The sequence below is a fragment of the Marmota flaviventris genome, chromosome X, assembly GCF_047511675.1.
Source record: "Marmota flaviventris isolate mMarFla1 chromosome X, mMarFla1.hap1, whole genome shotgun sequence".
In the NCBI taxonomy this organism is placed as follows: domain Eukaryota; kingdom Metazoa; phylum Chordata; class Mammalia; order Rodentia; family Sciuridae; genus Marmota; species Marmota flaviventris.
The window spans coordinates 16,118,829-16,142,925 of record NC_092518.1 but is presented as its reverse complement, the minus strand read 5'-3'; the positions used below and the strand labels follow the sequence as shown (position 1 = coordinate 16,142,925).

At 37.2% G+C, this 24,097-nt stretch overlaps 1 protein-coding gene across 2 annotated transcripts in view; it reads right to left on the bottom strand.

Annotated features, from left to right (window-relative positions):
- Phex (phosphate regulating endopeptidase X-linked) overlaps positions 1–19,351 on the bottom strand; it is a 190,344-nt gene extending 170,993 nt beyond the window's left edge. For both annotated transcript variants that reach the window (XM_027927395.2, XM_027927396.2), the window contains exons 1-3: positions 19,234–19,351; positions 14,027–14,095; positions 6,524–6,685 (exon numbers count right to left, since the gene is read on the bottom strand). In XM_027927395.2, coding sequence (XP_027783196.1) covers positions 6,524–6,685; positions 14,027–14,095; positions 19,234–19,351 — 349 coding nt within the window. The remainder of the gene's footprint in view (positions 1–6,523; positions 6,686–14,026; positions 14,096–19,233) is intronic.
- Between the last annotated feature and the right edge of the window lie 4,746 nt (positions 19,352–24,097).

Genomic DNA, 24,097 nt, shown 5'->3' with positions numbered 1-24,097 from the left:
AATCCTCAGCACCACATATAAATAAATAAAATAAAATAAAGGTATTGTGTCCATCTACAACTAAAAAAATATTTTTAAAAAAAGACAAGGACACGCACTGGGGGTGGAAAGATATACATAAAAAGGCGGGGGGGGGGGGGAGGGGGCAATTGCCAGAACTACTAGAACACAAGCTTTTATACATGGGTCATTCTTGTGGTCTCTTACTTCATCTAGCTATTTAGAAAAGTGAATTTGTTTTACAGACACATAAAGTCATCAGAAAGAAGTTTATTTATTTATAGGTTTGAGATGAATATCCCTTAATTGGCAATTGCCAACATTTTTGGACACTTTCTTCCCCCGTTTGCCATAATCTATATACCACACTCGAATGTATGTGAGTAGGAAAAATGTGAGCAAATGAAACATTTTCAAGTAAAATTATTTCATCTCACATTCCAAAAGTCTTCAGTACAGCTCAAATCTCCGTGCAGCACCCCTGAGCACATACAATGATGTACTTACAGTGATGCATGCATAATTTGGCAATTTGTTGCTTCCCGTATAGCCACATGAAAGAGTCAACATGCTCTGAGAAAACTAGAATCTTCTCTGAATGGTTGCACCCAGCTTATGTAGTAAGCTCATTCAAAATAATGGGCTCAGTTTTCATTAGGAATAACAAGCCCAGTATAAGGGATAATCGGTTCTTAGTACTTCCTTATCTCATCCCCACTTTTACTAGTCTGACGTCATTTGTTTCAAAGAACCTAATGAAGTCAAGGCTCAATTTAGTATATCTTTATTCCTTTATTCTATATACACACTCTCAGGAAAGCAATATAATTTATCAGGTCTTCAACAAACTGAACTTCCTAATTAACAAATGACTTTGCAGGAGCTGAGTTGAAGTTTTCAGATTTCTATTATCTACAAAAGATAATTCAGCTAGGATCATTCACAGAAAAAAATAAGATTATATAAGGAAGGGGATGGGTTTGAATTTTAGCCAGTAGGTATTTACAAATATATATGATGTATGAATCACAAATCTTTATCTGCACATTAATGCATAGTTCCTACTTCATCTTGTTCTACTGGAGCTGTGTTTGAAAGTAATATACTGCATTTCTTCACAAAAATATTGGCAAAGATGCTATCCCATAATAGAGATGATCTGGCCCTGCCTTGAATCGTCTGTCTTCTATTTGACACAAGTGTTCTATCTCATTCATTGCCTCATGTTTCAGAATTGCTAATTTGCTCAATTTCCATCTGCTCATTCATAAGCAATGCATGCTCTGTTGTCTTGGTGGTCACATGAAGACAAATTTCATGGGGGGGGGGGTTCGGCTAAGGCAAAAACATGACTACATTCAACCTTTATAAAATAATCTTGCTTCTTGGAAAGATCAAGAAATAATTGTATTTCCCAAGTAGAAATCTGAGTCTTATCTGCCATTTAAAGGCAAAATTCACAAAGCCAGGTTGCTGACTTCAATAGAGGTCAATTTTTCATCAACCTGGTCTGTCAAATCCATTTTATTTCACAAATTGGACAGCTGCATCTGTGTGTTCTCTATCAGCCATAAGAAAATGGTTTTCCTTTGGTTGGTAGTATTCGGTTTTATTTTTGGATGTTTTCTCCTTTTATCCAGGGTGAGGAAAAATATCTTGACAGGATTCAATATTTTTGAAAGCATATGATATTTACAAAGGATAAGACCCAAATAAAACTTAGAACATTTTATAGACATTACTTCACGAACCTTAGAACTATCTTTGTAGCAAAACAGAGAAGCAAAGGACAAATATTTATTGAGGGCCTGCTTTATGCCAGGAACTGGACTGGGTAATTTATATAGGCCATCTCCTTTAGTCCTCACAAAAACCCTATGATATGGGGATTCTTATTTCCACTTTAAAGTTGAGAAATCTGCCAGGTGTAATGGCATACAAATGTAATCCCAGCTACTCAGGAGGCTGAGGCAAGAGGATCACCATGTTTGAGGCCAGCCTTAACAACTGAGACCCTCTCTAAAAATTTAAAAAATAAATAAATAAAGGGCTGGGGATATAGCCCGGTGGTTCATCCTTAGGTTTAATTCCCAGTGACATAATCAATCAATCAATCAAAAGAAATCTGAGCTAAAAGAAATCAGTATTTGGCCCAAAGTGACACAGAGGGTAAATGAAAGGGAATCTGGATTCAAACCTAGCTCTTAGGCTTCAAACCTCATGCCTTTAGTGGCTTACAATGAGAAAAAAAATGGAAACAACCTAAATGACAACACAGACATTGATTAGATAAAAATAGTAGATAATATGTCCACTGGTACAAAGCAGCCATGGCAAATGATAGCATAGATCTAATTTATTGACATGAAAAGATGTTCACAGGGCTGGGGATTTAGCTCAGTTGCCAGAGTGCTTGCCTCACATGCACAAGTCCCTGGGTTCGATCTCCAGCCCAACAACAAAAAAAAAAAAAAAAAAAAAGAAAAGAAAAAAGATGTTCACAGCATAACAAATAAAAAAGATTATAAAAGTAGAGCTTCTGATCCCCTTTAAGATCACATATATATTTTTATATGTATATAAATTATATATCTATACATATATATAATTTTATATGTATATTTGCATTTAAAAAGTTATCACTGGTGGTAGAATTTAACATTTGTTTTTCTTGGTTATCTATTGTTGGTCCATAAGAAGTTCATATTACCTGGATGGAATGATGAATGGAGAGATGGTTGGATGGATAGGTACACAGACTGATAGAGACATAAATAGATAGGGAATATACAAAGAGATAAAAAATTGAAAGATCCAGTGTTCAAGCAAAAGAAGCACATTTGATATTTGAAAAGTTCTATTTATGCGCTTTAAGAATATCTAACCATCTGAACATACTTCTAAAGTTCAGAAAAAAAGATATATAGGTATCTATATCACTGTGCATAGATATTTATTTTCTCATGCACTATTTATAGCTATAAATGTACATAAATGTGCAGATATATGATGAGATAATATTTATACATTTATAGAAAATGAGAAATAACATGATAAAGCCAAGGTAGCAAAATCAGGGAATCTAGGTAAAGTAGGTATGGGAGTTCATTGTGCTATTTGTTCCAATTCTCTACATTTAAATTATCTCAAAGTAAAAAATTTGAAGAACTAATCATTGATATTTCAAACACACATATCTGAAACAAGATGATACCAATTTAAAAGAAACCCTATTCCATCATTTGCTCTCCTTTTTTTAATACTTGAAGCAAGAACCCTATGACCACTTGGTGAATTTGCCCATTATGATACTTGTCACAGAAGAACTTGGGATTTACTGAGTTGTGTATTCCCTAGAGCAAGGAAGTCTGCCACTTTGTTTCTCAAGACCAGAAGTATCTTGGTCACATAATTTGACAAATCTAGCACACATGAAGCCATGGACCAATATGAATCATAAACACAGACACAAATGTATAAAGCAAAAATAATAGCTTATTTAATTTTAGCAGTGTCTTAAAATAAACCATTCACAGGTAAGATTTATTTCAAAATTATAAGTTTAGTTCATCATGAGGAAATTTCCACCTGAGTCTCCCAATAAGTGTCAGTGGCATTCTTGGGCACAACATTTTTGCAAACTAGGAACAACAGAACAATAAAGAATAACTATCAGAAACTCTATGTGTGAGTGTGTGTACACTGATAGGAAATACTAGATGCATTCCTGCCTGTAGTAGGGACAAAAAAAATTACACACATTATCATTGCTATTATTCAACTCCATTCTGAAGACTCCAGCCAATAAAATGAGAGCAAAAGAGAAAGAGAGAAAATATGATTTATAATTATTTCTTAATTTTATGATTAGCTATCTAAAAAATCCCAAAGAAGCCACCAAAAAACTATACTTACTATGCATAAAATGGTTCTAATCATATTCAATATAGATATATTGAAGCTTTATATCAGACATAAGAGATTGTCAAACATTGTCCTTAAAGGTCAGAGAGTAAATATTTTTGGCTTTGTGGGCCATGTGGTCTCGTACCAACTATTCAGTTTTACAATTATAGCACAAAAGAAACCATTCATTATGAATAAATGAATGAATGTGGCTGTGTTCTGATAAAACTTTATTTGTAAAAACAGGCAGTAGACTGGGTTTGGACTACCATTTGTAGTATGCTAAGCTCTATAACACCGCTACCAAAAAAAAAAAAAAAAAAAAAAGGCTGATAAGGAAAGTTATTTAAAACAGCAAGGAAATATATAAAGCCCTGGAAATAAACTTTCTAAAGGACAATTTAACTATATGCATCAAAACCTAAATTATGAATACTCTTTCAACCCAATAATTCTTAGGGATATACTTAAAGAAGAATATAAAGATATGAACACAAAATGTTTATTACAGTATCATTTATAATAAGAAGAGAGAGTTATCTACTACACCATTCTTTTTTGGGGGGTGGGGGTACTGGGGAGTGAATCCAGGGGCACTTAACCACTGAGCCACATCCCCAGTCCTTTTTTGTATTTTATTTAGAGACAGCATCTTATTGAGTTGCTTAGCATCTCCCTGTGGCTGAGGCTAGCTTTGAACTCACAATCCTCCTGCCTCAGCCTCCTGAGCCTCTGGGATTGCCAGCATGTGCCACCACAACTAGCTGACACCATCCACTTTTAAAATAGGTTACAGAGTAATATATATATAATGTCAGCTAATTTTTAAAATAAATGGCTTTGCATATGAGGTCACGCAATATGAACCCATATACGTAAAACTATAACAAATTTGCTTTATTAGCAGTAGTTTCTAGAAGTAGATTTATGGGCAACATTCTTTCTACTTTTATATCAAGACAACCCCAGAAAGTTCTTTTATTATAAATACTTCACATCCTAAGGATATAAATCTTTCAGTTATAACTAATGTAAAAGAAGCATCTATCTAGAACTCTTATATTTTTTCTATCCTTCAGTGATATTCCCACATGTATGATTGTGTGTATGTGTATGAATATGGGCTTCACATATGAATACACACCTACCAAGGAAGAAATGCCAGGGAAGAGAAATAGAAAATGGACAATAATGGTAGATGAAGGATCAACATTAATTAATGTCCCACAGGGTAATAAATATTAGTCTATAAATTCACTCTTGAAGATCTTATTTATGGTTCTATGATACAGGAATATCATCTTTTAGGATAGAGGAAAATCCTAACATTCTTGCAAATTCTCATTCAAAATTTACCAGATTAAATTTGAGCCTCCTAATAGAAAATAAAAGTCCATGTGATTTATATATAGTTGTGAAATTTAATGATATTTTCTTTACAATTGCTGAGCAGTGTCTAATCATTCTGCCAATAGTTTTATGTGTTAAGTTTATATAAATTGATATTTAATTTTTATGTACTTAAAAATCTTGAAAAAATGGAGATGGGAAAGAAAGAAAATTACAATTCTTACCACTTCTCAGTAATTCTATGTAGGTGTTACTGAACACTAGTTACATGGCATTACTTGCGGTTGTCAAAAAGAAAACAAACACTATTTTTGCCTTCTGATAATAATTACCTTATCTGGCTTTGAAATCTTCCTAATTCTCTCATGAGGTGTCTTTCTCCAACAGCTTAGCATAAAAATTAGACCCAATGCAAACATAATATCCTTCTGTAACAGACATTTCTACAAGGACATATGAAATAAATATATATAAGCACATGTGAGTATGTGTGTGTGAGCCTGTCATTGCTAAAAAAGGCCATGAGAGAAAAGTTAGTCTCCCTAGAGCCAACTAAGTTAACAAGAACAATATGACAACCACAGGTCATCCAAAGTTCTCAAAAGTGATGGCAAAAGACAACAAGGTGTTAAGTACATTTTATAAGCCATGAAAATCCAGGACACAATAAGCAAGAAATGAAGTTTACCCTGAACACAACAGACAAATAAGTATATTGATATAACATAATTTTCATTAACTATTCCTTTACTCACAGCCTCCATCAAATGTTATTTAGAGAGGGGAGGGGAGGGGAGGGGAGGGGGGATAGTAGAGGATAGGAAAGACAGCAGAATACAACAGACACTAGTATGGCAATATGTAAATCAATGGATGTGTAACTGATGTGATTCTGCAATCTGTATATGGGGTAAAAATGGGAGCTCATAACCCACTTGAATCAAATTGTGAAATATGATATATCAAGAACTATGTAATGTTTTGAACAGCCAACAATAAAAAATTAAAAAAAAAAAATGTTATTTAGAATTTACTATGGCAGTAGAATTTACTATTGCATTATCAAGTATGAACATAACAACCTATATTAGGCTTATGTTGAAATGTGAGAGACTGGAATTCTGCAAACTTTCAATTTCCCATTTAAAAAATCTTGGAAATGAATTTCCTATAGTTAAAAGTGAGTAGTTATGCTTCAAATCCCAAACTATGCTTTTCTTCTCAAATATTGCTCTCTATATATCACCAAACTCCAGTAGAAACTCACCCTTCAACTTGAGGTCAACATTATGTCTCAGCCAAGGATAAACCCCATAGCTTGGCATATCTTCAGGAATTGGATTATTGTTTATCCAGCCATCGCAAGCAAACCGGAAGAAATTATCACAAGGGTCCACAGACAGATTTACTTTACTCAAGATGGCAGCGGCTATTTAAAAAGAAAATCACAGGATTAATGACAAGCACTGAACATTGTGTACTGTTCTTTTCCAAATTAAACAACAATTTCATATCAACCAGTTCCCAAGCCTTGGCTCTATGTTCCTCCTCACATGACTCTCTGGATCAACATCACTATATGAAATGACCACATTCAGAGTGAGTAGGTAAAAGTTCCATTATATGTTATTGGTCTTGCAGGATTATTCCTAACATCTGTGGGGTGTCAGACCAGAATACATATGGAGTATGTGGTAGACTTTTGGCAAAGATAACACTTTCTTCCATTCCACATGTCTGTCTGCAAAGCCACCTTGTTACTCTTACCATAAAGCAATAGGGTCTATTTCCCCTGCTTTGAATCTGGGCTGGTTTTACCACTGGCTTTGGCAAACAATTGGCATAAATTACTTTTTGTGAGTTTCAAAGCTAGGCCTTAAAAGGTCTTGCACTTTCCAAACACTCCCTTTCAAATGGAGCCTCGAGGCTATCCTTTGAAGAAGTCTCCTGTAGACCAAGAGGCCACACAGAGAAGAACCAAGCCAACACCAGCTGCCATACATGTGACAAAGGCCATCAGGGACCTTCCAGCCTAAATGAACTCCCAGAGCCTATGCAATACCAGAACCATCTACCAAACCCAGAGACCCATGAGAAATATTAAATCATTCTTGTCTCAGGCCTCCAAAGTTTGAGGTGGTTTGTTCCACAGCAAAGGGTAACTGAAACAGAGACCCACATGTCATCTACCTACATATTTTAAAAAAAAGTTTTTTAGTTGCTGATGTACCTTTATTTTTTATTTATTTATATGTGGTGCTGAGGATTGAACCTAGAGCCTCACATATGCTAGGCAAGTGCCCTGCCACTGAGCCACAACCCAAGCCCCTACCTACATATTTTAAACACATACTTGCAATATTCCTTCATAAAAACCAGGAAGGCCAGTATAAATTCTTCAGCCCCTTGACATCCAGTGTAGGTCTCAGAGGAAGGGAGCCCTGAAAGAAACCCACACAGGCCCTGAAAGGAAACTTGGGGCCATTTGGCAGGCAATTCTGGGGTGTAGGAGGGAGCTGCAGACTTGGCCCCACAGGCTCCTTGACTGGGCTGGGGGAGAGGAATGGCCACAGAAGGACCAAAATGAAGTATTCTAAATAAGGGGCCCAGGTATGGGGTAGAATTGAGTATTCATATGAGTTAACAGAAAGATACAATACACTAATCTACCCTGTCTTTCCTTTTATAAGCCCAAACACAATTATATATGGACCATAGTTCATAGATAGGAAATTTTTACATAAATATGTATCCATAAATTTTGAAAGAAAATCTTCTATCACAAAATGAAAAGGTTCTAAATTTTCTAATATTGACCTCCAATTCTCTTCCAACTGCCATACAATTGCTGGCTACCACTCTGGCACAAAGATATGCACCAACTGATTAAAAAAACAGCAGCCAATATTTTAATAACATTGGAAGAAAGACATTCTGAGCGATTTTCATACCTTAATTAATGCAAGAATATATTTCTCTTTGAAGTAATGAAAATCCGATGACTTTTCAGCTAGATGAGAATGAACTGCCCCCAAAAGTATAATATGCAGGGCTGGGGTTGTGACTCAGTGGTAGAGGGCTTGCCTCACACTTGTGAAGCACTGGGTTCCATCCTCAGCACCACATAAAAAAATATCAGGTTGGAGTTGTGGCTCAGTGGTAGAGGGCTTGCCTTGCATGTGTGAAGCCCTGGGTTCAATCCTCAGCACCACACAAAAATAAATTAATTAAATAAAGATGTAGTGTCTGTCTACAACTAAAAAAAAATGTTTAAAAAAATTTGAGCTTTTAAAAAATAAATAAATAAGGGTATTGTGTCCATCTACAACTAAAAATTTTTAACAAAAAGTACAATCTGCATAAATAAATAAAGATATTATGTCCATCTACAACTAAAAAAAGTTTAAAAAAATAAAGCTAGATATTTCTCTATACTACACTGTGAAAATTTCAAACAGCCCTTGTCCTCATTGAAGTGAATAATCAACAAACATCCTAATTTCTAGAGGACTTCAAAATCCCTGCTGCTTTCAACCCCCCTCCCCAAAATAACCAACCAGCAAAAACTTGGTTTACCAGTTCAACAGATTTTAAATTGACTTAATATTTTTGTTTTTCAGAATGAACTCAGTTGTATTTAATTACATGTATGCTTACTGCTACTGTTTTATCATTACCATTTAATATGCAACCATGCTAGGACATATAAAGTCTTCCTTCCATTTTATATTTATAGTCTGTGCAGCCCCAGAATGAATCTGCAATGTGACACCTCAGGGATACGGTTCACACAAGTCTCAGTCCCACACAATATTTACAGTCACACAGGGGAGCCCTCACACGAATTTTTATTCACATAAGCTCACTGTTTTCTGGCTTCCTTCCCAAACTTCCCTTCCCCCAACCCTCAAATACATCCTCTCCATCTCCTCAGTTTGCTAGCAGGTACCTACAAAAACTGCAAGGTCAGCTCTGACCTCGGCCCTGATGCTAAAGTAGGGGAATACATCACTTGCATGAATTTGGAAAGGAGCCCTCTGAGTGAGAAAACTCTTCCCTCTGCCTTGCAATTCATCATTCACGATTCACAGCTGGGCACAAGGCTGTGCTTTCTGCAGGAGAACTGTGACTTCAAATCACGAGGGACCATACTTGTCAAGACACCAAACTCCTTTCCCCCTACTCAGCTCCATAGAGAAAACCCAGAGAATCTTGTTTTAATAAAAGAAATATGATGATGAAGGAAACCTGTGAAAGCTCAGGCTGTGTATTCTCTCAAGTCATTGCAGATGAAGTTAATTGGTAGGCAGTCTCCAGCTAGTTTATGGAGTACAGATGGAGGCATCTTGCCATATACCAATATGAGTTTTTAGGTTTAGTCAGGGCTCAGGGGAGAGTCTTATTAAGGGCCTCAACCTCATTATTTATATAAAATAATAAAATCACTAACATTCAGTATTTCTGCTATGCCAGGAACTATATGCTAAGCCCCTTCCAAGCAATATAGCATCATCATAAACTCTGGAGTCAGACCACTTGGGTCAGAGGAACAGCAACAGTGTGCAATAGTTGTACAACCTGGGAAGATTACTTAACCTTCATGTATCTTAATTTCCTCATCTGTAAAATGAGGATAATAATAATAACAACACCATATAGGATCACCATGCTAATTAAATGAGTAAATATATGCAAATTGCTTATAACAGTGTCAGGCACATTGCCATATAACTATGGTCAGCAGATAAAATACAAGGTGCCCAGTAAAATTTGAATTTCAGATAAAAAAAAAAACTACTTTTAGAATAAGGTTAATTATTAAAATAAGTATATTTAAAATATTACGTGGGACATATTTATACAAAAATATTGTCAACACAATATATCTGCAATTCAACTTAACTGAGCATCCTCCTGTATGTATATATTTAGCTAAATATGGGAAGCATACATGTAAACATTTGCTATTATAATTCCATAAACACTTATCTGGAACTCTGAAGTTAGATTTTCAGAACTCACAGATTTTTCAGATTTTGAAAAAGAAATAGTGTATAACCACATATGATATCATAACTCAGAAATGTCTGGAGTGGACCCCTAAAGCAAGCACTTAATATTTCTAGGAACATAGAAATGCTACTTATGTTCTCTTAAGTATGATCGATAAAGCCTAAAATGACCTCACATGAGTTAAGATCCACTTTATCCATCATAGGAATTGAGGTCACGTTTGCTCTGGCCACCTGGGAATTGCAATACTTTCTGGGATTGCATATTGTGGACCTGGATTACTAGTACCATTATTATTTTGTTTTATTCTCACAACTAGTATGATAAGTTAAAACCTGTTATCCTCATCTCATAGATGGTAAAACTGCCACTTAGGATGGTTAAATATTTAACCCAGGATCACATGGCTTATATGTGACCATAACAGGCTTCAAACACAAGTGAAAGGCTTGTCCACCTTTATCCACTATCATTAGCATGACCTTTCCTTGTTTCTTTATATTCTTTCTACAGCTCTTATTTTGAAAGAGGGATCAGAAGAAGTGAACAAGGAGAGAGGAAAGAAAAGTTACAGGGAGGCTGAATCTCAGAAATTGTTGGCGTGTGTTCAGAAGTGGAACAGAAGGTGATCAAAAACATCCATCTCCTGAACTTTTATTATGTGGATTTGTGCCCATATACCCTCATCTTCATACCAGCTCTTGTGTAAGATCATGGCTTATACAATTCTCCTACCACATCTATTCGAGCTGTTCTATAGACCCCTGGACAAAATGAAGCTCATGTCCCATCAAAGAGGACTGTATTTTTTGTGACCCTTTCACAACTGAACAGCAAAATCAATATTTTTCTTTTTTTTAATAATTTTTATGTAAATCAGTGGATGTGTAACCGATGTGATTCTGCAATCTGTATACGGGGTAAAAATGGGAGTTCATAACCCACTTGAATCAAAATGTGAAATATGATATATCAAGAACTATGTAATGTTTTGAAAAACCAATATTTTTCAACATTAGAAAGCCATTTTACAAAACAAAAATTAAAAACAGGAAAAACATACTAGATGGCAGAAAGCAACATTATCAGAAAGCAGTCTTTAGGTTTAACTCTGGCATTGTTATGATTTGTAATAAGCAAAATTCATGCAGTAAGTGACCTTCCATACCAAAAGTTGTCTAAACTCAAATTGAAGATTCTGAGTTTTATAAATTTCAAATTCTCCTAGCCATAAGAACCCTAACCACAGCGAAAGTACCAGATGATGAAATTTTAAACCTGTTCTCTGTGCCACCTATTCCCTCACCCTACTCTATGACATCCTCTCTCCACTGGAGAAGGCCCCAGGTCAACTGCTCAAGTTGGAAATTCCCACATCATTCAAGAAGAAAAAGAATCACCCTTTGAGGGATGATATCAAGAAGCTGAAATAGTTTAGTCACTAGACTCTAGGAAGTCTAGTGGGTGGCAGGGTGGAGATGAAGGACTAAGGGGATCAGAAACACAGAGTTACTTGGCATGCTACCAGAGCACCAAGGAAAAGATGGAAAGGATCCAGACATGGAGGTAAAGCCAAACTCTGCAATTGGCTCAGGATAGGACCGTGGGAAAGTTAATTAGCCTCTAGAAGCCTACATTCCTTTATCTGTCTGTGGGACTTGCAATGGTACTAAGTTCATAATGTTCTTCTGGAGGTTTTATGAGATGAGGTATGTAAGTCACCCAACATGTTGCCTGGTTAAAAATATGTATTGATCACTTAAATGGGACAAGAAATTAATTTTAAAAAGTAACTATGGGTAAATGGCAGAAAGATCAGTAGAGGGAAGGAAACAGGGAGTGGGGAAAAGGGAGGGGAAGGACAGGTACTAGGGACTGAATTAGAACAAAATATATTCCATGCTTTTATAATTATGTCAAAATGGGTTCTACTGTCATATATAACCAAAAAGAACCAATAAATTTTTTAAAAATAATGGGACAAGAAACCCTTCAATAACATAATAACCTAATTCATGACCTTTGTCTAAGTTCTCAGAGTTTATAAGCCCTTTCACCTAAGCCTTTCCTATCTCAATTTATGCCACCAATCAACATCTAAGCATCACGCCGAGTCTCTTTTTCTCAAAGCGCATATCAAATCCTTCAGCATCCTTCTGCAAGCTTTCTAGCTCCTAAGCCTTCTGCATTCTCAATTTCTTGAGTTCTCACCTGCTCCACTGAAATAACTTAATCTCTGAGTGACCCTCCTTCCCTGTCCCCTACTGCTAGACTGAGAATTGAACCCAGAGTCTTCTACATGCTAGACAAGTACTCCACCACTGAGCTGTACCCATGGCCCTTTTTAATTTGAAACAGGATCTTGTTAAATTGCTGAGGCTGGCCTCAAACTTGCAATCTTCCTGCCTCAGTCTCACAAGTACCTGGGATTACAGGCCTGTGCTACTGTGCCCCACAACCTTCCCCCATTCTTGCTTCCCTACTTGACTTCTCCACACAGAAAGATTTCCCTAAATCTAGTTCTCCACCAAAAAAGATCTTTTAAAAGGCTCATAAGGTGTACTCTTTCTTCTCAAAACCCATCAGAGGTTCTTGTGTATGCTTAAGAAAAATCTAAACTCATGGCAGCTAGTCTGCCTATTCACTCCCTTTTCCTGCATGGTGCCCCTTACCCAGCAAATTCTGCCTGACCCTCAAGCCACACAAGCTCATTCTTCTGTGGGACCTTTGCCCCACCTGGAAAGCCCTTGCCTCAATCTTCACAAATTAATTCCTTTCTCATTGTTCAGGGTCCCCTTCATGTCCTCAGACTTTTCAATCTAGCCATCCTGTAACTTTATCACATTATTCTGTTTAAATATTTTAATTTTCTGCATATACTCCTAGCTGATATTTTTCCTGTGCATTGATTGCCTCACGTGTCTTTGATTGTCTGGTTCATTGATATATTCCCAAAACATAACTCAGTCCCTGGCTTGAGGAAATATTTGGTGAATTCATGTGTTAATCTTATCTCTTAAGGTCAAGTGGAATAGACCAAATGCTTAATGTGATCTCTATGCTATGACTTTCCCTTTGGAAAATGCCATTGGGGCCCTTCCCACTTAAAGAATGGAGGTAGGGGCTGGAATCCATGGAGGTAGGAGCTGGAATCCAGCTCCTGCAAGGTCCTCACACTGATTTGTGGGGGGAGGGCAGAATCTAATTGCTAAGGCAACTTTAAGCACAAAGTTTCACTTTGGGTCAACCACTGATACGTGGTCTGATCATCTCAAGAGAAGTTTGACTTGCAACATGGAATAGAAGAACCCAAAGGGACTCCCAGCAACAATGGAAGCATGGATTTACAAAGGACTCCTGCTTAGAGGCAGACAGGTTAGAGCCTCTGACCAGAAGATACACAAAGACTGCTTATGATAAACAGGAATCTTCAGCCAGCTGAGCCATAGAATGCCTATGGTCTCTGCCTGCTATGGTCTCTGTCTTAAGAGAGGCCCTGCAACCTTCCAAGCCCCTTCCTGAGTTCCTTATCACAAGGCTTGGAATATCACACTGCTTGATTATTGCAAGAAAACAGGAAACCCAAACTCCACTACTTCACACCAAAACTTGAAAGTAAACTTAAATTTCTTTAAAATTGCATTTCGTATTTGGTAAACCTCAAGCAAACAGAATACTAAAAATACCACCTGTTTTCTCGTCTACTCCCCAAGGTACCATAATTATAACTTGACACAGGGTGGAAAATGGAACTTACCGGCTTCGATGCACTCTGGCTTCAGGCAGTACTCCTGTTTAGCTTGGAAATTTAAGAGACCTTGACTCACTGAAAAAACAGACCAAAATAAATGACAGACTTGTAGCAGACCACCATCAGGTAAACCACCATCAGGCACATATGCAAGACATTTGATATCAGTTCATTCTTCTCAGTATTGACATGGTATTCAAAACTCCATTGGCTCAACCCCTCAGAACCACGCTGTACGCTACCTAAGTAGCCTTGGTAAGATTCTCAGTTGCTCTGAAATTCAGTTTTTGTCATATGTAAATCAAGTGAGTGAGTATGAACAGACTGAGAGTCTGCTCCCCAGAGCAGCAGAAGCACCTGGAAGCTTGTTAGAGGTGCACATTTTCAGCCCCACTCCAGACTTTCTGACTCTATCTGTGGGGTTTTGTTTTGTTTTCTTTTGGCAGGGTTGGTTTGGGTGCTGGAGATTGAAGCCTGGGCCTCAGTACGTGCTAAGAAGGCACTCTAGCGCTGAGCTCCTTCCCCAGATGGCCATCTGTGTTTCATCAAGCCTTGCAGGTGATGCTAATGTGAGAGCCAGTGTTAGATGATCTTTAAAGTGTCTTCCATCTCCAATTATCTGTAGTTTGTCTCACACTTTCACTCTTTAAGTTTATAACGACATCTCCGTCTTAGAGATGGAAAAATTGAAACTTTTAAACTATGCCATTGTAAGCAACTCCAGAGTGGAAGGAGAAAATTAGCATATGTGGCATTTAGAGTTTGGGATCTTATCTAAACCATCCATAAAGAGGGAGAAAAGAAATAAAACCATGGGCATATAACTCAAATCATCTGGTAACAGTCATTTTCTGCCTGCACCACATACTTTTCCTCCCACCAGGCCCAGCCTAGCTACCAGACATATGCACCTGTGAGAACCAAGATTCCAGCTATTTCCACTCTTCCCTTCCACCCTACCTCAAAAAACAAAACCAGGGATGGCCCTGGACTTGATCCTCAGCATCACATTAAAAAAAAATAATAAAACTGTACAATTAAAATAGCTTTCACCAGTGCCTTACTTCCCTCATTTGGCTGGCCACATTATTCAAATGGATTTCAGCACAAATACTGAAGGATACCACGTTTGTGAACTCTAGACAGAACCTTTTTCTGGGCATTAACAGATGTGACTTAGGGATTTCAAAAATATTTGAAATATGTTCCTCGGTTGCTGGGGAAGATATATGGAATTCGTTATTGCTGTTTTCTGTGAGCAGAAACAAGGAGTTGTTTGAAGATGAGGCCATGGGGAGATGAACCATGGTGTGAACAAGGACTGAGGCCCTTCATGGCATCCTCAACAGAGAAGCAGAATCAGAGAACTTGGTGGCACTAATACTTATGTTTCTGGAAGCAATGGAAGACCTGAAGATCACCTGCCAGTGTGGCAGTTTTATTATTTATTACCCAACATTCTAAGAGGAGTCTGTTTTTCCTTTGTTCTTTTCTCTGCTGCCATCCTGCAAACAGCCTTTTTACCTGTGTTATATAATAAATTCAAGGAAACTGTCTACAGTACATCTCAAGCCTATTTTTAAGAAAAGAATTTTCTTAGCATTAAAGTGTGTTTTGATTTCTTTAAAAGAAAAAAAAGTTAGGTTAAAAATATATACAGTCAGCATAAAGATTGGTGTGGAATATTCCAATATGCTTGGGTGGTAAAACCATGGGCATAGTTTTTCCCTCAGTCTACTTTGATAAGTTTACCAAATGTTTTTTTTTTACTAAGCATGTATTATTTCTTATAATTAAAAAAAATAAACTTTACTATAAATAATATTTTATTATCCTACACAATAACTTCTTGATACTGGCATTTTTTCATAAAAAGCTAATGAAATGGTTAAAGACTTAGTCCTTTCATAAAAATTAATTCTTGACAAAAACTCTCTAAGCATGCAGAACTAAAATCAGTTATCTTTTGCTGAGGAAGAGTAGAAGAAAGGTTTTTAGTATAATTAATTGGGACACAGACCTAAGCCTTCAAGCAAGAGCAGTATATCCATGGGGGGTTATTTTAAGATCCTGAAAATAAAGGATCTTAAGGATCAATGAGCCCAGGTAAGATAAAGGTGTCAGTGAATGAAATATAAACAATAAAGCTAATATTTTTAATATAAAAAATTTAAATGTTACTTTTTACTGGTTAGGAGCTTTAAAAAAAAAACTTATGTAGCAATTTGGTTTCTCACTTCAATTTCTCTATAACCATTAGAAATGCCTTCAGAATCCAGTGGAGTCACACACATATCAAGAGTATGACAGATCAAGAGTATGAGAAAGGACATAGAGCAGAGGTCAGCCAACTATTGCCCACAGGCTAGATCCAACCCACTGCCTGTGACTGTTTCTATGAATGCTTTTGACATTTTTAATGATTGGAAAAAATACAAAATAATAATAATAATTCATGATGCATGAAAAATATATGAAATTCAAGTTTCAGTGTCAAGAAATCAAATCCTACTGCACCAAACTGTGCTCATTTGTGTGTATATTGTCTATGTATATTTTTGAGCTACATCAACAGAGCTGAGCACAGCAACAAGGACTGTATGTATGGCTCATAAAGTTGAAACTATTTACTATCTGGCCTTGACAGAAAAAGTTTGCTGATCATTGCATCTGATAAACAGACTGTGAGAAGGGGAAGGGAAGAAGAAAGAACACTTTAAAATAAACTGGCTAGGGCTGGGTTTGTGGCTCAGTGGTAGAGCACTTGCATCACATGTGTGAAGCACTGGGTTTAATTTTCAGCACCGCCTATAAATAGATAAAATAAAGGTCAGTTGACAATTTAAAAATATATATTAAAAAAAATAAAATAAAAAACTGGCTAAAGGTGTATACCTGATGTTTTAATTTCTAGTGCTTTCACTTTTCTGAAATCACCCTAAGGCCACCAGCAATCACTTACTATAGAAGCATAAAGGTTTAGAAGAGAAATTATCCCAGAGCCTCAAAGACAAAGACGAGGTAAGGAAGGGTTCTGAAAATGCAGGCATGTGACTGAACTTGGACAGACAGAAAAATACACTGCAAAGTTAACCGGGAAGTACTGTGAAGCATATTGTCATGAAGAGCATTGCCTGGAAGGTCCCTAGAGATTTTCAGAAAGGATTTTGCTAGATGCAGGGTGGAGATGGGTAGCAGAGCCTGAGAGACAGGCATTGAAAAAAAACATGGTAGGAAGAGGGTGAGTCTGTCATAGTGCTGAAATGTTTAACAAAACATAAGGACCCCTGAATTTATATGCCCAAATGGAAGTGGTATCCTGAAGCAATGCTTCTCAAACTTGCATTTGAAAATAAATCCCCTGGGGTCTTGTGAAAATGCAGACTGTGAATCAGTAGATCTGGAGTGGAACTCAGCTTCCAAGTGATGCTAATGCTGCTGGTCCAGGGACCACACTTTGAGCAATGAGTGTACTGAGGCTACACCATTAGTTTGCACTTATTCTCCAACACCATTAGAGCCTCTCCTAGACACTAGAGGTGAGAGCTGGGTTGCTGGGCATATTGGATAGTTATCTTCTATTTTATACAGGCCTCCTTGTCCATAATAGCATTGACTGACTTGGTGATTTTACTTTGCTCCAAAAACATCATCTAAAAATGATGCCAAATAATCACTTTCTCTCAAAGGACAAAGACTGCCATAGAGAATCTTCCAATTAATATGCCACAGACTCAGAATGTAATAATCACAAAAGTAGAGTTTGGAAAAAGTTTCAAGCAGTGGTAACATTTAAAAGAGTACATATTTTTACACACATGATAATCATTTGAATTTTGATGTCTGGAAGTGTTTGCAAACCTAACCTTGTAGTAGACACTTCCCACTTAGTGTGTAGTCCCTTGGTATGCCCATAGAATTTCTCCCCCAGTTTTGAATTTCAGGAGAGGATGTTCATCTAAACCCCAAGTGTTGAGAAATCTCACAGCAGTTTTCAAGAGCCACAGATTCAGTTGCAGGAACAGGAGATTTAACTTCACCAGAAAGCAATAAATTCATCTAATTTCCTAAATCTCCAGCCACAGAAAACATGGAAAGATGGTTTTCTCATTTTAGCAGAGTTCTCAACCACACAACCCTAACTCTTTTCAAGTTTAATTACTGGTTTTCCCCTGCCAAAATAAACATGGTCTCCTTCATCATGTATATGCCAAGGAATGCTTCCAGGCTTGCTGCATTTCAAAGTGTACCTAGAATCTCCCAAGAATGGGAGTTGTTCCTTCATAACTCTCAAGCTAATGAAATATTATGGGCTGTTTGAGAAAAAATGGTAATAGCCAAAGTTTCCAAAAGCCTAAAATTTTAGGACATCCCTCACACCTTACCAAGATGTCTGACTCTTTGTCATAGGGATACACTTGGATCATCTCATAGACTCACACATCATTCTTACCATGAGTCATTAAAATAATTGAATCACACAATACCTTTCAAATCTTGAAAGAAAACTTCTGTTTTCCTTCATGTTAATTTTTAAATCTATTAGAAAGGCTGAGTTTACATTGCATCCCATCAAGTCACTTGATTAGAAAGGACTTGAAGAATACCATTAAAGGTGCATTGAAAGGACTGATTTGTATTTTGTGAATTAAGTTTTGTGATTCGCCCAGGCAAATATAACCAAAGTCAAATGAAAAGAAATTCCAGCATGGTTTCGATCATCATATAAAAAGTTTTCCTCACAGCATAAATGAAAGTATGACTATGAATTTATAAACACTCAATTTTCAAAATGTAATTCATGAATATTCTTTTCTCAGTGCAACAGAATCCCGTAGTCACTCCAAACAACTTTATACCCATGTTCCCTTCTAGACTATACATTTGCTACTAAAGAATAGCCTTCTTGGGGCTGGGGCTGTAGCTCAGTGGTAGAGTGCTTGCCTTGCACAGGTGAGGCCCTGGGTTTGAACCTTAGCACCACATAAAAATAAACAAATAAAATAAAGGCATTCTGTACAACTACAAAAAAATTTTTCAAGAAAAAACAGCCTTCTTTTACATATGCATGTTTGATAGAAACTGAGACTATACTGCCTATTAACACAAGCAAACAGCTGTACACCTGTATTATGGCAAGGTTTGCCAGAATAAAGCATGAGGAAAGTTCTTGGCATGTACCCAGTTCCCCTGGCCTCCAGCGCTCCACTTACCTAGAAAGAGGATGGTGCCCAGCACCACAGTGCCACCGATAAACACAGCCAGGGCGACTTGAGTGCCTCTGTTGGCCCCCTTTCTAGCCTCTCTGCTGCTCCCCGTTTCTGCTTCCATCAGAAAGACCGTAGAGAACACTCAGGAAGAAAGTCACTTTTCGTGGTTTGGTAGCTGGTCTCAAGAGTTTGTTAGGCGTTGACATCCAAGGCTCTCTTGCTTTTCTACTAATGGACAGCTTAAAAAATTCACGTCAGGAAACCTTCCCTCACTACCCTTTCTCAAATAATCCTTCACAAATGAAATAAAAGAAACTCAAAATATTGGTTGCCTTGGCTTTCCCCCTGACTAGACAAAACAAACAGTGGTTGCTTTATCTTGGTGCTCTCCCTCAGCAAAGTCCCTCTCAACCGGTTGTTTGGCAGGCTCTTCTCTCAGGCGTTCTGAGTATACATGTTTTACTATGTTGCTGAACAGATGTTTTAGCTATTTAAATGTATAGTCACTTGGGGAGGAAAAAAAAAACAATTGTCTTTATCAAAACTGGATTCTCGTCAACCTCCCCCCAACCATGATAAGTTAGGTGACGAGGACTCTCCGGACCTACTTCAAGATCTCAGTTAATCATGTAATTCTGCTGCAATAATCATTCTGCTCGCCTGAATTGTCCTCATCAAAGATATTCTTTCAGTGTGTGAGTCCCTTTTTAAAGCCTTCTAAGAGTTCCTAGGATATCCTGGAGCATTTTATTTTAGGAACTTTGTGTATGATAGCATGTGCCAAAAATCAGAGTCATAGTCCAGTGCAGTGCAAAGTAGCAATTAAGACAACCTACAGAGGCTGATGGTTTGGACTGGAACTTTTTTTAAGGAAGAAGAAAGAGCATTTCCTCTTTGTGGTGCTAAGAATTGTACAAATGACAGTTAAGTATATGAATTAAGCTTATTAGCAACCACAAAAGAGACAGTGAAGGGTTTTTTCCCCTGGATGTTTTGGTGAAAACTGCACCCATGTATTTTGTCCTCTGGTTCCCCTGAGGCAGTCATTGGTTAGTATGTTTTTGCATTTCCATATAGTGTTTATTTCAGCAGATTCTCCAGATTGAATTTGAAGGTATTTGGCTTCACTGGAAAGATTGATAAATGACGGGGTCTTTAATTTTTTGATGAAAATTATTTAAATTATCAAAATTTGCTTGCTTTATTGGGGCAGGGCAACCCCTACTCCAATTCTAGTGAAATTATATAAATGTTATTCTCTAATGATATAGATATCATTAAGTCATAACATAATTACCACTTACCTGTTTCTGTTTTGCTGGAGATCATAATGCAGTAGGAATCAGGGTGAAGGATTCAGCTACCTCCCAAACCAGGAAAGTAAAACTTGTACATTTGGCTTTGGGAGTCTCCCCAGAGTTCAGAAGGTGCCAATGAGCTCAGTATAACATGATCACTTGTTCACACTCCTATCTGGCTAAGCTTAGTCAGGACATAAGCCCACAGCATGGAATTCTCCCGTGTTTTAGAACTTCTTCCATAACACATCCTACCCTATTTTCTGTTCATTTCATGTTATCCCCAAATCAGAAGATCATAAATCTGTGTCCAGTTTATGACATCATCATATGCTGTTACTCTTATATGCTCATTGGCTATTAATGTTATTTTGTGGCTGTTATTCAATAACACAGTCTAACAGGTCTTTTGTCCCTAGAATGGGATTCTCCCAAAAGTATCTGGACTTGACTTCATAATACATCTTGAACCATGAGCTCCTTGAGGTTAAGGAACATGTCTGTTTCATTCAGTACAGCCCCAGCATCAAGAGTTCCTGGCCCATCACAATGAAAGGGGAAATAAAAGAAATGAAAATCATTCAAGTTAGCCCTAGACACTTGCTCTTATGAAGCAGCTTCAGGAACTTCAGACATTTGTTCCTGACAGGGCAGGGGTGGGAAGCATACAGCCTCTAGATTCCTTCTAAATGCTCAGCTGATAATGATACTTCACGTGGGGATAGTACATAGTAAGCTAGTGGTAAACCTGTATACTTGATAGCAAAGGCATTTTAATCTCTGTTTTACAAATGAAGAGACTAAGAGCAAGGAATGGCTTTAGGTGACATGTCTGGAAAAACTAGACAGGGAAAGATTAAGAGATGGGATCATTGCCATACACTATGTGTCTGCAACTTCACAAAGTTTTCTATGCCAGTCAATCACAGTATCAGGGCACGCTTCTTCCCTCCTTCCTTCTTCAAATCTCCTCATATCATTCAGGGTCTTGACTGACACGGAACAGTGGTCATGGGTTGCCATCTTGGACTAGCAAGATTTCCCTAGAGTTGAGGACAATTTCAGGTTTGCCCTGAAGTTTTACCTACCCATCACTGACAGACAGGAATTCATTCCTGAACATTCAACTGCTGAGTTAAAAGCCATTAAACAACAACAACAAAAATACCTTCAGTAATTTTAATAGAAAATCTATGATGCATTTATTCTAAATTAAGACATGCATAGAAAAATATATTAGTTGAACAATGAAAACAAGTCTATTGAAATAACAAACAACTTTCAAGATGTCAAAAATAGTTTGTTCATATAATGTAATGAAATGAAGGTTTCCTTTACTCACCAAAGAAATAAAGAAAGACTTGAGAGTGGGTGGGAATGATAGAGGAAAGGGGTGTGGGTGAATCATTCATTATAAAGTGAATTCTTCATTCTGTGCCATTTTCTGCATTAATGTTTCAACCTTTTGGGAGGTGGTGATTATCTTGCACTAAAATAAACTGCATTTAACAATAAAGTAGCACAGGGAAAAAAGAACTTCAGGGCAAAATAAATAAATTAAAAACACAGAGAAATAATGAGTGTTCATGGAAAACTAAAGCAGGGAGCTGCAAATGACCCACCTCCTGTTTTTTATAAATAAAGTTTTATTGGAACAAAGTCATGCCCATTCATTTATAGATTGTATATGACTGCATTTGTGCTATAAAGGCAAAGTTAGGTAGTTTTTGTCACAGAGACACTCTGGCCCTTTACAGGAAAAGTTTACTAAACCACAGGCTGATGTAAAAGATGCTACTCTTCTTCCCAAACACATGGCACACATATACAAAGCAAAATATTCATCTACACTGACATGAAACTCAAAATTGTTCCATTTAGTATTTGCAGAATAAAAACCACTGTGCCAGGGTAGTTAGTGCATGCATCTTTTGTCTGAAACTGTAATATTGAAACTACAGCATATTGTTTAGTATGTTTGGAAGCAAAAAAGTCATTTTTCTGGGGATAAAAGTAGGAAGACTGTCCAAAATTAAACCTTACAACTTCTCCAGGACTATAAAAATAAATCAATGAAAAGTCACTCTGCAAGATAAATTAATTGATCATCTGATCTATGCATCCACTCAAATATTTCAATTAAGAGCATCCAGGGGCTGGGGCTAGGGCTATAGCTCAGTGGCAGAGTACTTGCCTCGTATGTGTGAGGCACTGAGTTTGAGCTTAGCACCTCATAAAAATAAACAAATAAAATAAAGGCATGCTGTCCATCTACAACTACAAAAAATATTTTTTTCAAAGAGCATCCAGGAGTATCTTGGGCATTAATAGGAATCAATCAGTAAATCATCTGAGGTTTCTTTGTTTCTTAAGTGCCTGGCTCTGGGCAAAGCCTTGTGAGAGAAAACCAAGAGGCCACGGTAGAGACTGTGGACTGGTCAACAAGATTCAGGCATGAAAATATGTGAACTCCTTGGAAACTTGGCCATGGAATGCCCCTAAAGCACCCAGACCTGGCCATTAAGGCAGCAAGTGTCCAGAGAAACAGAGATCTGAGTATTAGATTTGTTGGGAAGACTTCCAGAAAGAGAATCTGCAGAAATGGACAGCTTGAGGGCAGAACGGAAGGCTTCTAGATAGGTCAAACCACATCTTGAGACAGGATTTGCCTGGGCATTTACCCCTGTCCCTGTAGGTAAGATAATTTGTCCTGGGTTAAATGAATCCAGCAACTTCAACCCAAGCTGCCAACTGGCTGGGATGACAGCTCAAGCTGAATTTTTGTGCTAGACATGAATGCATCTGGTCATTAATTGGATGTGCAGAGTCTTCTGTTTCAAGCAGTAAAATCTCATGTGGGCCATAATTTCAGGGAGAGAGAAGGAAATGATTCAAATCCTGAAAAATGTTTTCATCCAGCCACTAGAAGGAGAAGAGGAGAGGCAAGAAAGAGGGAGAGAAGAGCTAATGATGAAATCTCTAATCTAAGGGCTGTGGTGGGCTTTGTTATTTGTTAGCTAGGCCCTTCAGACTAGTGGGGTTTAAATTCCAGGTCTTCCCCTAATGAAACACATTACTTACATTATATCTGATGTTTTTAAACATCTTTCTTAGGTAGATGTCCTTATCTCCTTTTACAGATAAGAAACCTGAAAGTTTGGAACTATTAAGTGATTTACTGAAGGTCACAAGGCTGATATTTATCTTAAGGCCAGAATGGTCTCAAATTTCAAACTCTGGTCTCTCTACCAGTTCCTTGATAAGTTTGTTTATCAGGTAATTAGTGAAGGTAGGTGTAGCAATTCAAAGTGACACTTGAACAGACAAAAAGTGATAAAGTATGCTTCCTTTAATTCTCTTGTTTACAAGACTAATTATCAGGCTTTTATTTCCTTAACAGTTACAGAAGCCATCGTTTAATATGGAGGGAAAGGTTTTTCAGTTAAGGAACTAAAACAGCAGAATGTAAAATGTCTCCTGATTTGTTGCTACTTATAATTGAACATTAGGAAGGATGTATATATCTGAATGGGTATTTATTTATGTATTATTCATTTTTGAGCCAAAGG